The 14,830-nt window shown below is 36.5% G+C and overlaps 1 protein-coding gene across 1 annotated transcript; it reads left to right on the top strand.

Annotated features, from left to right (window-relative positions):
- The first annotated feature begins 7,400 nt into the window (after positions 1-7,400).
- On the top strand, positions 7,401-13,517 carry LOC128202867 (visual pigment-like receptor peropsin). The gene is made up of 4 exons (XM_052904027.1): positions 7,401-8,066; positions 9,316-9,421; positions 12,636-12,817; positions 13,413-13,517. The coding sequence occupies exons 1-4, from the start codon at positions 7,401-7,403 to the stop codon at positions 13,515-13,517; spliced, it is 1,059 nt and encodes a 352-aa protein (XP_052759987.1).
- Positions 13,518-14,830: the final 1,313 nt, after the last annotated feature.

Below are 14,830 nucleotides of genomic sequence, written 5' to 3'. Positions count from 1 at the left end.
CCGGGCTTTTGTAAAGTGGAATCATCTGATATGGGCAGTGGTGTTAAAGCCGCCTCATTTGTTGAGTCAGTGATGACATCGCAGCGCATTACTCGCGTTGAATCACCGGATATTACGAGCAGTCAAAGACGCACAGGAAGAAGTCCTGTCAAGATTGAGGTTGAGAATTCGCACGTCAAGAAGTCCCGGGCGTCTGTTAAGCGGACACTTCATGAGAGTCCGCCAACACCACCGCCAGAAAGTGGTTGTTGCACGTGCTGACGTCCATGTGGACGGTGATGCCACTGTTGAACAGTTCGTGCATAAGATTTCTGCAGATATGGACACGCTCCTACTATTCCCAGTGAGAGAATCTATAAACTGGAGGCTACTCTCGAGTAACAAACCTATGCTTGATACACTTCTTAATATTGAACTTAGCCGCAATCGCCAGGACGTCGACCTTAAAGTTAATAACTTTATGAATTGTTAGGAATCTGTGCGTGATGTTGAGGATCCGTGGTCTAGTGATAAAACACTTGGCTGTCAATCCAGGGGTCGCAGATTCGGTAACCCGCCACACCACAAAACATACTAATCATCTTCCGGGAGGCACGTTAAATGGGGGTTCCAAGTGACTGTGCTATTTACTGGTGCACGTTAAAGAACCAAGGTAGCTCTTACCAGGAATACATTCTCTATGCACTATGCTCCAAAAACAACTATTATGACTAACGATCTTTTCGGAGCACTCGCCAAAATGGGCCTTGCCCGAGTGTGAGTATAAATAAACTCAAAACCACCTGCCTGCAATTTGCAGTCGAGATTTTTCAGTTGGAACATCGAAGTTTTGCCCGAATGTTTGTAAATTTAACTTAAGATTGTATCAATGATGCCCCAAGAAGAACCACAAGAAAAAGGTTGAATCAGTGGCTGATGTACTTAGGTGGAATATCCATCCTCCCAGAGCGACGACATACAATATTTATTTGCAAGCGTCCATTTGCCCGAGATATAATCCCCCAAAACGAAACTAGGTTGCAAGACTTGCGCAAAACAGATGTACAATGTTGAGTGAGCCTATTACGAAACATAATATTCGTGAGACAATCTTGCAACTTACTCATAACTGCCCTGTGACAGTCGTGATACAGTCATGATGCAGTCGTATGACATTCGTGATACATTCGTGATACAGTCGTGTGACCGCCGTGATACAGTTGTGATACAGTCGTATGACAGTCGTGATACAGTCGTGATACAGTCTTGTGACAGTCGTATGACAGTCTTGATACAGTCGTGATACAGTAGAATGACAGTCGTATGACAGTCGTGTGACAGTCGTGATACAGTCGTGTGTGTGACAGTCGTGTGACAATCGTATGACAGTCGTGATATAGTCGTGTGACAGTCGTATGACAGTCGTGATACAGTCGTGATACAGTCGAATGACAGTCGTGTGACAGTCGTGTTACGGTCGCGTGACAGTCGTGTGACAGTCGTGATACAGTCGTGTGACAGTCGTGTGACAGTCGTGTGACAGTCGTATGGCTGTCGTGTGGCAGTCGTGTGGCAGTCGTGTGACAGTCGTTTGACAGTCATGTGACAGTCGTGATACAGTCGTGATACAGTCGTGTGACAGTCGTATGACAGTCGTATGACAGTCGTGATACAGTCGTATGACAGTCGTGTGACAGTCATGTAACAGGCGTATGACAGTCGTATGACAGTCGAATGACAGTCGTATGACAGTCGTGTGACAGTCGTATGACAGTCGTGTGACAGTCGTGTGACAGTCGTGTTACAGTCGTGATACAGTCGTGTGACAGTCGTGTGACAGTCGTGATACAATCGTATGACAGTGATACAGTCGTATGACAGTCGTGTGACAAGTCGTGTGAGAGTCGTGTGACAGTTGTGTGACAGTCGTGTGACAGTCGTATGACAGTCGTGTGACAGCCGTGATACAGTCGTGTGACAGTCGTATGACAGTCGTGATACAGTCGTATGACAGTCGTGATACAATTGTACGGCAGTCGTGATACAGTTGTGATACAGTCGTATGACAGTCGTGTGACAGTCGTAAGATTGTTTGACTCAAACAAATTCTGGTACCCACGACAAGATATTTATTGTATGAATTTCGCAAAAGAATCGTAGGACAAACTTACGATAGCAACACTCATAGATATCACAAATAAACATGGAAAAATCATGTCGCTTGGTCGTTGCACAAATACTTCGAGGGCTCGTTGTGACCAAGTCATAATGGTTAAAGTTTGTTAGTATGTCTCATCAAACCATTAAACTGTGTAATTACTAAAAAGCTTTAACTGTTTTATTTGTCTATTTAATAACAATGTAAACTACCAACTAAAACTGTTTATATATACCGCTGCTGAACTTTATCGCTCGTTCATTAATTTAAGCTACCAGCCGCCGGCTGTTTGAGTGCATATCAGTTCGCAAGTGTATCCTTGATTAAAAGGTACACCACTATCTAATTTAGAGGCGCACCTATATATATTTAGAAGTGCAATTCTAAAAGCAGAAGTGCCCCTCAATGTTTAAACTACAGAAAACAAGTGTACCTCTATGGTTAGAGGTGCGTCTATATCTTTTAGGTGTACATTGAACATGTTTTGATCACCTTAAATAAGAAGATGCACCTGCATATTAGGACCGGAATCTTTAAATATAGAGGTGCAACTCTACTTTGGGGGCTAAGGTGATGGGTACACTTCTCTTGAAAATGCTCTCTAACACTATCATATAATAGATGACATGCATCTGCTTTGTCAATTAATTTACAAGACTAAGTAATAGCTTAGGTACAACTGTACGGTCTCTTTTTTAAAGCCATATTACGCAACGTTATGTATTCTACACATTACAATATAATATATACATACTCAAATCTAGCTAAATCATCGTGTTTATATGGATTGCAACACAGACTAATGCAAAGTTTTTCAAGTTGATCATTTTTGCCTAGTGTTTTGAATATAAACGCAATATAAATTCACGGTCTCAACTTCAAGAAATCACGGTTTTAGGAATTTAACTCAAATAATTGATGATTTCAACATAAATATTTCATGATTTCGTGTAGTTGAAATCGTGAAATCTTGAAATATTATTAAACTTGAAATGTCGCCACCGGTCTTTCGTAGTTTTACCATTCAATACAAAGTCCCCTATCAGCTAATAATTTATAATCATCAGAAAATGGTCTCATATTTTCATAATAGAACATTGGTTTTTAATGTTGTTCCAATATGATTAAAATTTGATCCAAGTTCCATGGATATTCTTTTATTGGTAGAACATATGGAACGAAAATGAAACTTCAATGCTCAAACCCAGTCAACATTGATGTTGGTGGATAAGATTTGGATTTAATATATCTCAACGGCGAGGTACAACCATTATCAAATAAAAATATATTTCATATCCAACTCGAGTCTAATACAATTCATACAGAAACAAGCTCAATAGCAAAAAGTTTAAACATAAACCCGGATATAATGGCATTGGATAAACGCCAAAGACATAGAACATAAAAACAAAAAAGTCACAAACAAGAAACATGGAAGAACAGCACACAACTCCACAAACAGCACATTGTATACATACTATATATAAAAACCTAGACATGTTTATCAAGGAACTGTTAGGTACCGCCTTGAAACGGTCAGTATAAACGAACTTTTACTGGGGGTTAAGACCAGTTTACGTGCACAAACTTCACCCTTATTAAGACTCGAACTCAAAAGATGTGTCTTCTCAGTTATATATAATGAAACCACTGTGTTTTTACTTTAAGGTCATTTTGTGGTCATGAAAGGCGTGTTTGAGTGAATTGTATTTTTGTAGATACACAATACTCTTCTACTCGATTTCTTCTCTGTCAAATCTTTAGTTTGTCATTGATATCTCCCTTTCGTTTTTTAACCGTCTTCTCATACAATAGCACGAGCAAACAGACCTCGTTTTTTTACATTATAAATTATTTTTAAAATTGGATCTCTAGAAGGCACGAGAAAAGTTTTTTTGCTAAAATTGTCATTGATTTTGGGATTATTGTTGGTATGAGAAATGTAGTAAATTAGATTAAAAAAAATACATCATATACGCATTTTTAAGCAATATAAATATAATTAACATGAACGAACGATTTTATCTAAAAGGTATTCATCAATTCAACTCCATTTATATAATTGCAAAAACGTGTTATAACATCTTTAAAGCAAAAGAAAATGTGATGGAAACTTGTCGTTTTAACCTGATCTTATTAATGAATGGAAAGGACAAATAAACGTCAGCGCTTCATGGGAAAAATGCCATTTTGAGCAGAGCATTCAAGATCGCATTATTGCCCCCTTAATGGATTTCAATCGGTGAATTTTTACAATTTTTTGCACACTTATTGTTTTTTCTTCTTCTCAAAATCATTAAAAAAGCCTCATTTCTACATGCGAATGAGAACTACGCGTCATTGTTTCAATGAATGAAACAGCGAAGTACGCCGCTTTTTAAACCGTTTAACACAAATGCAATTTCTATTTACCATTAAGCATTTACCATTCACTCATTCTTTTTGTCTTTATGTTATCTTAAAAAACAATTAATATGAAATCTGCTTCACATTTGTCATTTTATGACAGCTCCTGCCTATTTTGTAAAGAATTTTGACATACTTCAGTTGTATTCCTATCACATTCTAGCTTCACGACGATGAGTTTACTTACCCTCAAATTAAATATAGTTTTTGAGAGTAAGTTAAGTCTGAAAAAAAAACATCATTGTGCTGCCAATTCATTTTCCATCATTTCCATTCATTTGCTTGAAGCATCCACTATTCTATCCGAATTTTGTTCAGAACGAATCACTGACACTATTTCTTTGAATTCCAATCCAACAATTTTCTGTTCTAAAATAGCTAAAACCTTGTATTTCTGATGTCGAAAAATATGAACAGTGTACACAATTTGAGGAAAATTCAAAGGTGCCGCTTTGTTTGTATTGTTTTCAATGTCAATGCTGAATAAAACAAGCCGCCTTTTTAGTCTTCACTGGTTAAAGCAAATTAGCATAGTTAATCCTTAACTGTGTTCGCGTCTGCCCCCCTTTCTCATTCTAAAAATCATACTGTTCGAACGGATCAATAAATTGCGATTACGTAGTTAATACTTCACTCCGTCCATTTCAGTTTAGAAGCGAACATTGAATTCACATGCAAGCATTCCACAGGCCATGGCCGCAAAATTGACGTGGAAACCCAATACAAATGCATTATTGTATATACTAAAATGTTTAGGTAAATTGTCTCTGTAAATACTTATTTGATCGTAACGTTTGAAATTGTTTATATGTTGTATGTAATGCGCATGCGCCTAATTAACATTTGCATAATACGAAAGTCGCCGAAATTACTAAGCTTGGAATTCGTCGGGTTGATTTATGCGAAAACGAACGTCACTTCATTTATAGAGAAACGCACTAGAGAGTGTTAATATTACATCTAAACGAGAGAGTTGTTTAGATAAAGATGCATTGCTCAAAATCTTATGACAATATTTTTAGATGACATATTTGTACAAGCAAATGAAAGGTCATTGAAATTGAATCGTATCATTTGCTTGACACATATATGGGTCTTTTGAATATTTTGTAGTTGACTCGATTTATCTTTCATTTTAACAAATCTATACCACTGTTGCCCTTATTTGTTTTAAATTTGTAGGATCCAAGATTGTTCCCCAAACAGTGCATTATTTAAAGTATATATACCAACACCCAGAAAGAAAGGGACAACCCTAGTTTAGACAACTTCTTTACATGTATAAACGTTTTCATGATCTTGTAGCCCATATCGATATTTATGCGAAAAGCTACAGAAACAAGCTCAGTAGCAAAAAGAGTATACATAAACCCGGTTTAATGGCACTGGGCAAACGCCATAGAACATAAAATCACAAACAAGAAACATGGAAGAACAGCACATAACTTCACAAGCAGCACAGTGCATACATACTATATTTATAAAAAAATAGGTATGTATATCAAGGATTGTTAGGTACCGCCTTCGAACGGTCAGTTAAATGTACATTTACTGGGGGTTTCGAGCCATCGTACGCTTTTACTTGCCAAACAGTAATATCATATAGTTTCTTGACTACATTGTATTGGAAACCAACAACGATTTGTATTTTTTATCAATAAACCAACTGCTCGACCAACATTCTGAGCAGCATATATAGTGAATTGTGCATTCCCTTTTAAAGATTTTAGAGCATTTCGATTTTACCATTTTCTCAGTATGGCAGATTCATAAACTTTTTTCCCCCATAAAATGTTACGGTTTATTAAATCATACACTTTATTTAAATCAATAATAGCTCAGAATGTAGACTTCGAGATTTCTTTCTTGTATCAATGATAAGTTAAAAATTAATATGTGAGAAGATGCTGACTCACAGTGGTTTGGAAGGTCCAGATTCTAAATAGCTCAATTGATTTTATCTAGCGCGGATACTCATTAGAGAAGCACGCAGTTATCCGTAACCTTTTAGTTCATTACAAACAGAGACATCGTCTTTCGCTCTCATATAAGAAACAACTCGTAATTAGGAAAAAACAGTTTTATTAGCCTAAGGCCAGAAGTATTGTTAATCTGAACCTGAACAAAATTGTCTCCATGAGGACGGAAAATGAAAAATAACATTTTTAATATTGTGTCTATTTATTTAACAACTCGATCATTTTGGGAGCAAACCAACGACGGTGTAGTCAGGAAACAAACCAGTAAACTGACGCCTTCACTTATCGTCCACAACGACTTATATAATAGCTTATGTTTATTTTAACCTTTATTGAATACATTGGAAACAACATGTGATATTATCCATCAACAAATCGCGCTAAAATAATATGCTTAATTGCGATACAACAAAGACAATATTTGATCGAATATCAACATTTGTTGAAGTGTTCCAGCTGTCGGTATTTTAGTTTTGACTCTCCTAATGATTTGCCACAATTCTATTTATTAATGTTTATTTTTTCGTAGAAAGAGCATTCACAGACCATGAGTGTTTTAACATGGAAAGGAAAACACGCATCATTCTGTATTTAGTCAAAATAATGTGTAGTTTTATGAAATATTGTTAAAGAGTTATTGAAATGTTCCAAACCGCGAAGCAAAAGTATCATTGTCTAGAGAACGATTTGCAGCGTGTGTTGTCGAGGTTTACATTTTTGTTCAAGTTTTGTCGGCGGGTCCGAGTGGCGAAAAATAAAAAGCTCGGCCTTAGAGAAGCAATTCAGTTTGTCTAAGTATAAACTGTGCTGATGTGCTGTCATTCATTGATAGCGACCATTGATGTTGTCATTGTTAAACCAAACGGAACACGATAATTATGTCCTATGTCAATGAAACAGTTATACCGGATAATCCATACAAGGGACTAACGTTTTTGGAAGTGAAGCGCATTCAGTACCCAGTCTGGGGTCACCAGATAGTCGGAGGGTTCTTACTGCTTGTGTTAATTGGAGGCTTCATGGAGAACTTGTTAATCATGTTTATATTCTGGAAGAACAAAGAGCTTCTCTCTCCTACAAACATATTCATCTTGGCAGTGGCTATTGGGGATTTCGGCATGGCCTGTCTTGGAGTTCCGTTGCCGATTATTGGTGCTTTAAACGGAAAATGGTTTATGGGGGAGTTTCTATGCAAGTGGCAGGCGTTTGTTGTCTACTTCGTAGGACTGTCGCAAATGTACCTTCTAATGGCTGTGAGCGTTGACAGATATGTTGTAATCACCAAGCCTCATCTTGCCCTAAGAATCACGAAGAAGGTCGCGATAGCTTGCATGGCATCCTGTTTTGGGCTCGCCTTTTTCTTGGCTCTTATGCCACTCATTGGATGGAGCAGCTACGGGCTCGAGGCATCAGGGGTGTTCTGTGGTCTACGCTGGGAAGATCATAGTGCAAGAAATACAAGCTACATTGCTATGATATTTTTCTTCTGCTACTTCGGGCCTATCGGCGTCATGATCTTCAGCTACTATCACCTATTCATGGCAGTATGTAAGACAAAAGCTTAAAATTCAAGAATCATTGAGTGGTTAAAGTTATACACCGTGTCTCAAATAATATTGCTGTTTATTTATCTGAGGTAAATTTTGTTCTGTAAATGTCAAATTGTTTGCATTAAGCATTGGATATTTAGCATGTTGTAGAACCATAATCCTTCTCTGCTTTTGTTTAGGCATAAAAACGTTTGTTTCCTCTAAACCAACCAACCCTATTTTTTTCCTCCCGATCCTACACTTTTTACCCGTCGTGTTATTTTTTTTTCGTTATCTTCTAAAAATGTTCATTAAGTTGAGTGAACATTTGACCATTTTATATCTTCAATTTTCTACAATAGTTATATAATAGGGTTATTAGTGCTGCGTATTGATCCGGGGGGTTGTATTCGGCTCGAGTGTAATTTTGCAGATTCGGATTTTACGAAGCGCAAGCCGAGTGAAATCAAAACCTGTAAAAAACCACGAGAGTCGAATACGACATTCCGGATCAAAACGCAGTACTAATAGCCCTTTTATTATATGCATTACTGGTTAGATCACTTAAAAGCCTCATGTTTTCATTATAAATGTCATTTTAACGACGCACTATTTTGTTTTATGACGTCATTTTAACATCGCGCAACGATACTTGTTATGACGTGACGTCACAAGAGTGGTATACGGTCGTGTTGCACTGGAGTGGAATACGGACACGGTATTGTTCCGTATTTTGAGATACGAATTGCGTGTGAATTAATGATGGGTATATAATAAAACCTGATATACGTTGGTTTGGTACAGAACCACAGTTCTAAAAAACAACAACAATTGTTTACCTACCTAGCCAATTTATTTGGAGATGTTAATGGAAACAAAGCATTATTTCCTTTTACTTAGACACCCAAGTCCTACTTTTGTGTTGATAAGATATTGCTTTTTAAAATAGTGTTATTAACATTGGAACATGTATGACATGGGCACTAATAATCACAAACGCCAATTAAAAAAAGAGGATTGTTTTCCAATCGATACTGGTAATCAATACTCTCACGTTAGCTTTGAACTGAGCGAAAAATAAACTTTAACATATTTGTTTCATTCACACTTCCTGTGGAAATAATTATTTTAATCACTCGTGTAATAAAATAAATCAAGCAATATTGAAATTGCACATTTAGTATATATTCGAGCTATCGTATTCCATTATAACTTTGTTTAAAACCAAAACAGATGCTTAAGAGTCGCATTAAACTTTCCATAGGTCAAGATGCGCAACAGGAATACAGTATTGGACGTCAACAGCAGAGTAGCAAGAAGAAACATCAAGATCGAGATACGCTTGCTCAAAAGCTGCGTTGTCATGTGTTGTAAGTACAATTGGTCTTATATAAAATTTAAATCTATTTATGTATTCTTTTAGAAAATAATTATTGGTATACTTAAGATCAGAGGCAGAGCAGCAACAAGGGGGAGCACGTAGTGGATATTCTATTACCCATCATTACATTCAAGAAAAGCATAGCCCTTTCAATATTTATTTCATTTTTATTATCTTTATCTTATGTTTGAGAAATAATGGGCAAGGCTCGGACGAAATGTCGGTAAAATATCAACGGTTCTGTCACGGTATATCTATGATCAGATCCAACCAATCTATATAAATACCACAAATTGTCCATTAAATGTTATTTGAGAGTTGCCAATCGCCGAGCAACGAATATGCTGAGAAAGCGGTATACTACTCCCTCTGAATACTTAGCTGCTAGGTATGATTGCTATTTAATCGTCAGAGCCTTACCAGTGAAAAAAAACACAACACAAACCAACATCGAAATAATGGAATGTTAAAAAAAACAACAACAAATTAACACAATAGGTTTGCAGCACATCTAGTATTGACATCATCAGCTGGACTTCGGCGTGAGGTGGAAAGCCTAATGGTTAGCGAGATGTGCAGAACGATTGGATCGTAACCTCGAGTCAATCTCCGGATTTACTGAAAATATATATAGGAAGCAAGCAGAACACATGTATCGAAACCAGTATCATTCATAAAGTATATATGCCTGTATGAAGACGAAGTTTGGGGTTTTGGGAGGGTGGGAAGAATAAAACAAAAAATAATAGAGCTGCAAAAGGCTGACCTTTCTCATACGATGGTCGGAGCAAAGAGGCCTGTATAACCATGTGCTTTGTAGAGGGCGCGCACTGCGGCCAATCAGATCAGTATAATATGTTACGTCATGCAATTGCTCGCAATATGGTTATAGAGCACCATTAATTAAATGCATTACAAAGATACCAATAACGAAAGTTATCCTTAAAGGAATAACTTGAATTAATTGACTGTTTTGTCCAAAACTGGCATACCGATGTTAGTAATTCTTCAAGGTGTCACCATTATAACCATTACAAAACATTAAATACAGAAAGGTACCTACATCTAGAAATTCTATTAAAATATAAGATTGTTCTTGTTAGATTTCCCTGTTCAAAACATAAACATAATTGGACTTGGTAGATATATTACTACACCGCAAGATGAGAGACTTTGTGAAATTGTCTGAATCAAAATTTGACAGTTTTTGATTATGAATATCTTGCATTCTATCAGTGTCCTATATTCATCTGGTAATAATTATAATCATGGGTTTTTTGTTAATAAAAAGTACTTTGGGCCTTTGGTAACTTGAATAAACTGAATTGAATTAAAATTATGAAAAAAATCGAACGCTGTTAACAAGAAATGAGTGAAATAAATTGTAAGTATATTTCTTAGAACTCAATTTCTTACAATAACATGTTTAGGTAATCCGACCCACAGGTCAGCTTACTCTTTGATGACTCCAACCTGTAAAATATTTCCGATCTACAAATCAGCTAAATCTCTGAAAGCTCAAACTGTTAAAGGAATCCGACCCACATATCATCTAAATTTCTGATCGCTCCCAACTGTATAAGGAATCCGACCCACATATCAGCTATATTTCTGATAGCTCCCAACTGTAAAAGAAATCCGACCCACAAATCAGCTAAATCTCTCATATCTCCAACCGGTTAAATGAGTCCGACCCACAAATCAGCTAAATCTCTCATATCTCCGACCGGTAAAAGGAGTCCGACCCACAAATCAACTAAATCTCTCATATCTCCGACCGGTAAAAGGTGTCCGACCCACAAATCAGCTAAATCTCTCATATCTCCAACCGGTAAAAGGAGTCCGACCCACAAATCAGCTAAATCTCTCATATCTCCAACCGGTAAATGGAGTCCGACCCACAAATCAGCTAAATCTCTCATATCTCCAACCGGTAAAAGAAATCCGACCCACATATCAGCTATATTTCTGATCGCTCCCAGCTGTAAAAGGAATCCGACCCACAAATCAGCTAAATCTCTCATATCTCCGACCGGTAAAAGGAGTCCGACCCACAAATCAGCTAAATCTGTCATATCTCCAACCGGTAAAAGGAGTCCGACCCACAAATCAGCTAAATCTCTCATATCTCCAACCGTTAAAAGGAGTCCGACCCACAAATCAGCTAAATCTCTCATATCTCCAACCGGTAAAAGGAATCCGACCCACAAATCAGCTAAATCTCTCATATCTCCAACCGGTAAAAGGAATCCGACCCACAAATCAGCTAAATCTCTGATCGCTCCCAACTGTAAAAGGAATCCGACCCACAAATCAGCTAAATCTCTCATATCTCCAACCGGTAAAAGGAGTCCGACCTACAAATCAGCTAAATCTCTGATCGCTCCCAACTGTAAAAGGAATCCGTCCCACAAATCAGCTAAATCTCTCATATCTCCAACCGGTAAAAGGAATCCGACCCACAAATCAGCTAAATCTCTCATATCTCCAACCGGTAAAAGGAATCCGACCCACAAATCAGCTAAATCTCTCATATCTTCAACCGGTAAAAGGAATCCGACCCACAAATCAGCTAAATCTCTCATATCTCCAACCGGTAAAAGGAGTTCGACCCACAAATCAGCTAAATCTCTCATATCTCCAACCGTTAAAAGGAGTCCGACCCACAAATCAGCTAAATCTCTCATATCTCCAACCGGTAGAAGGAATCTGACCCACAAATCAGCTAAATCTCTGATAGCTCCCAACTGTAAAAGGAATCCGACCCACTAATAAGCTTACTTCAGCTTACTGATAGATCCATTCATCTTTAATGAAAAATGTAAACACCTGATGAACCAATGATTGATTTGGTAGCACCTAAAAGGTATTTGCTTGCTGATAACTGATATATAAAATGTATTTCTGAAGAAAATTATACAGGTTATTGTAATTTATATTTTTGCGCATAATAATTGAACATACTTGACATATTTTGCAATATTAAAATGTTAAACAAAACCTATTTTTTATCATATTTTGTAAAGGTTTGAGATTGTCGTTTTCTGAACATAAAATACTATCAAATGATACAAACTTACTAAAGGGTCATCAGACACAAAAAAATACACAGATTTGTAGGTCGGATGCATTGAAGATGTTATTTTTTGTTATCCAATAAACATTGAAGGATATAAAGACACATTTGTGATTATTCTATATAGTGGTATACTGGGCTGTGTGGACCCCCTACGCAATTGTTTCCTTGAGTCAAGTGTGTGGATACTCCGATTCCATCCCCCTGGTGCTCACGGAGATCCCGAGGGCCACAGCCAAGTCTCAGATTGTCTGGAATCCAATCATCTATGTGGCCACAAACAAACAATTCAGGGATGCATTCTATGCGGTAGGTATTATCTTTAACATAAGTATTGATAAACCATAATTTCAAATTCTTAAATCTGCACGAATGTTAACGCGGGCAAAATGTTAAAAAAATCTTAACAATGCTTTCAACTTAAAGGTGCACTCTTACTCCAGAATAAGATTTACCACAATTAATATTATTGTTTAAATATTCCAAAAAGGATCAATAAATGTGGAACACAATGGTTCTTATGAAGGATACCGAGTTTGATTTGAAAGAAATGAACATAAAACACGAAATTTTTAACTTATGAGACTATAGCAGACAACAGTAAATCTTTTAGCATTCACCAATCATTTAATATGTTTGCGCTTTCTGTTATAAAATACATGGTTACAATCTTGTTATCAGTAATTCATATTTTCCATAATTGCATTATTTAGTAAGTAGTGAAAGGTTAATCACTCAAAATTGATGTTTGTTATACATGCGTATGTATTGATTTTGTATAAGAGCGACACTTAAAAGTAACCTCAAGTATTTAGACAATTAACGAAAAACGCAGTCAATTAAATTGATAGGTAAACTGATTGTTTAATACACATGTGTGTTTAATTCTGCTCACTCTGTTCAGACCTTACCATGCAAGAGATTGCGAGAGAAGGTTCAGAAACCACCAGAGGAACGGGGCAAAACCCACGACAGGCCAGACGAAGATCACGAAACAACAAACGTCTAAGTCCGGGAATAGTTTGGTTAATTTCAAATGGTAAAAAAGTGTTTCATGGTATTCTATCAGCAAATAAGCTGAAAACTTATTGTTTATTTTATTCACCCTCATGTTAAAACTTAATTTTGGTGCCCGGTGCCCTATACAGTTATAATATTATTTAATAGTGTTTTGAATCCTCATGACTAATATGCAGAGTAAATAACACGAAATTATAGTATAAAAATGTATTGCGAACTATAATTGTGTTCTGATTTCAACTGAAATCGGACATTAAATAATGTATAATTACAACTTTGAGCAGGTGCGAGTTAATGCTTAAATCCTATTGGATAAAACAACCTATGTGACACTCATTCATTTCTCCATGAAGCATTCGTGTATGCATATCAGCTTATTAATATTCATAACCGGCTTACCCTCTTTTTACAACCTATGACGTCACGTCCTAGTAAAAAGTTGTTTACATTAGTTAGCGCATTTAATATGGGTATTTTCTCTAAAAATATAGGCGTTAAAATAAAGCAACAATTGAACAATAAACCTTTTAAAAAACTGTTCTGGTTTTATGTTTTATTATTAATGGTGTAACGTGCCGGGGCTAACTTTCAAATTGCTATATATAAGATTTTCCTCATTGGCTACTTTGCCAAATAATTTGCACTAATGATTATTTAAAATGATTGGATAGTGAAACAATTATCGTTCAATCAATGATAAATCAAAAAAGATTGAAATATTTACAGTTTTCATATACGCACATATTAAACTATCTTACTTTTTTGATACCCCTAGCTTTCCACTTAAAAACTGTTCTAATAGTATTATGTCAATGTACGGTAAGGACTTTTGAGTTTACTTTCATTACTTCTATTGTTAAGGAGGCGCTTTTCTATTTAATACTCTCTGGTTCACAGTTTATACCATACTTATATCTATGTTACATATAGATAGTTCGGTATAAACCCCTAGGGAATTAGCATGTATATTTGCCGCTAGGACAAATAGTGTTTAACCCCTATTAGAGATAATAAATAGAGTACACCTTGTCTTATCAAGTTGTTGCTCTCGCAGAAGCCAGCACAAGAATGATTAAAACCCGTTGGTTTGCTGTATTTATACTCACGATATCACGTGACCACATTGGACGGTCCTAACCGGTTGGAATAGTCCATTTTCAACGTTAAGTCTTTTTCCGTAGGGGTTTCGCCTTATATTTTCATATTTCCAGAAAACAACATCATTGTTATAAATCGCTGTTCGCGTCATGATTATTATTATTCAACCATCTTATTTCAATTTACAATCATGTTGTACCATTA

This window comes from Mya arenaria, chromosome 9, assembly GCF_026914265.1.
Source record: "Mya arenaria isolate MELC-2E11 chromosome 9, ASM2691426v1".
Classification (NCBI taxonomy): domain Eukaryota; kingdom Metazoa; phylum Mollusca; class Bivalvia; order Myida; family Myidae; genus Mya; species Mya arenaria.
This window is presented reverse-complemented; position numbering and strand designations above follow the sequence as displayed.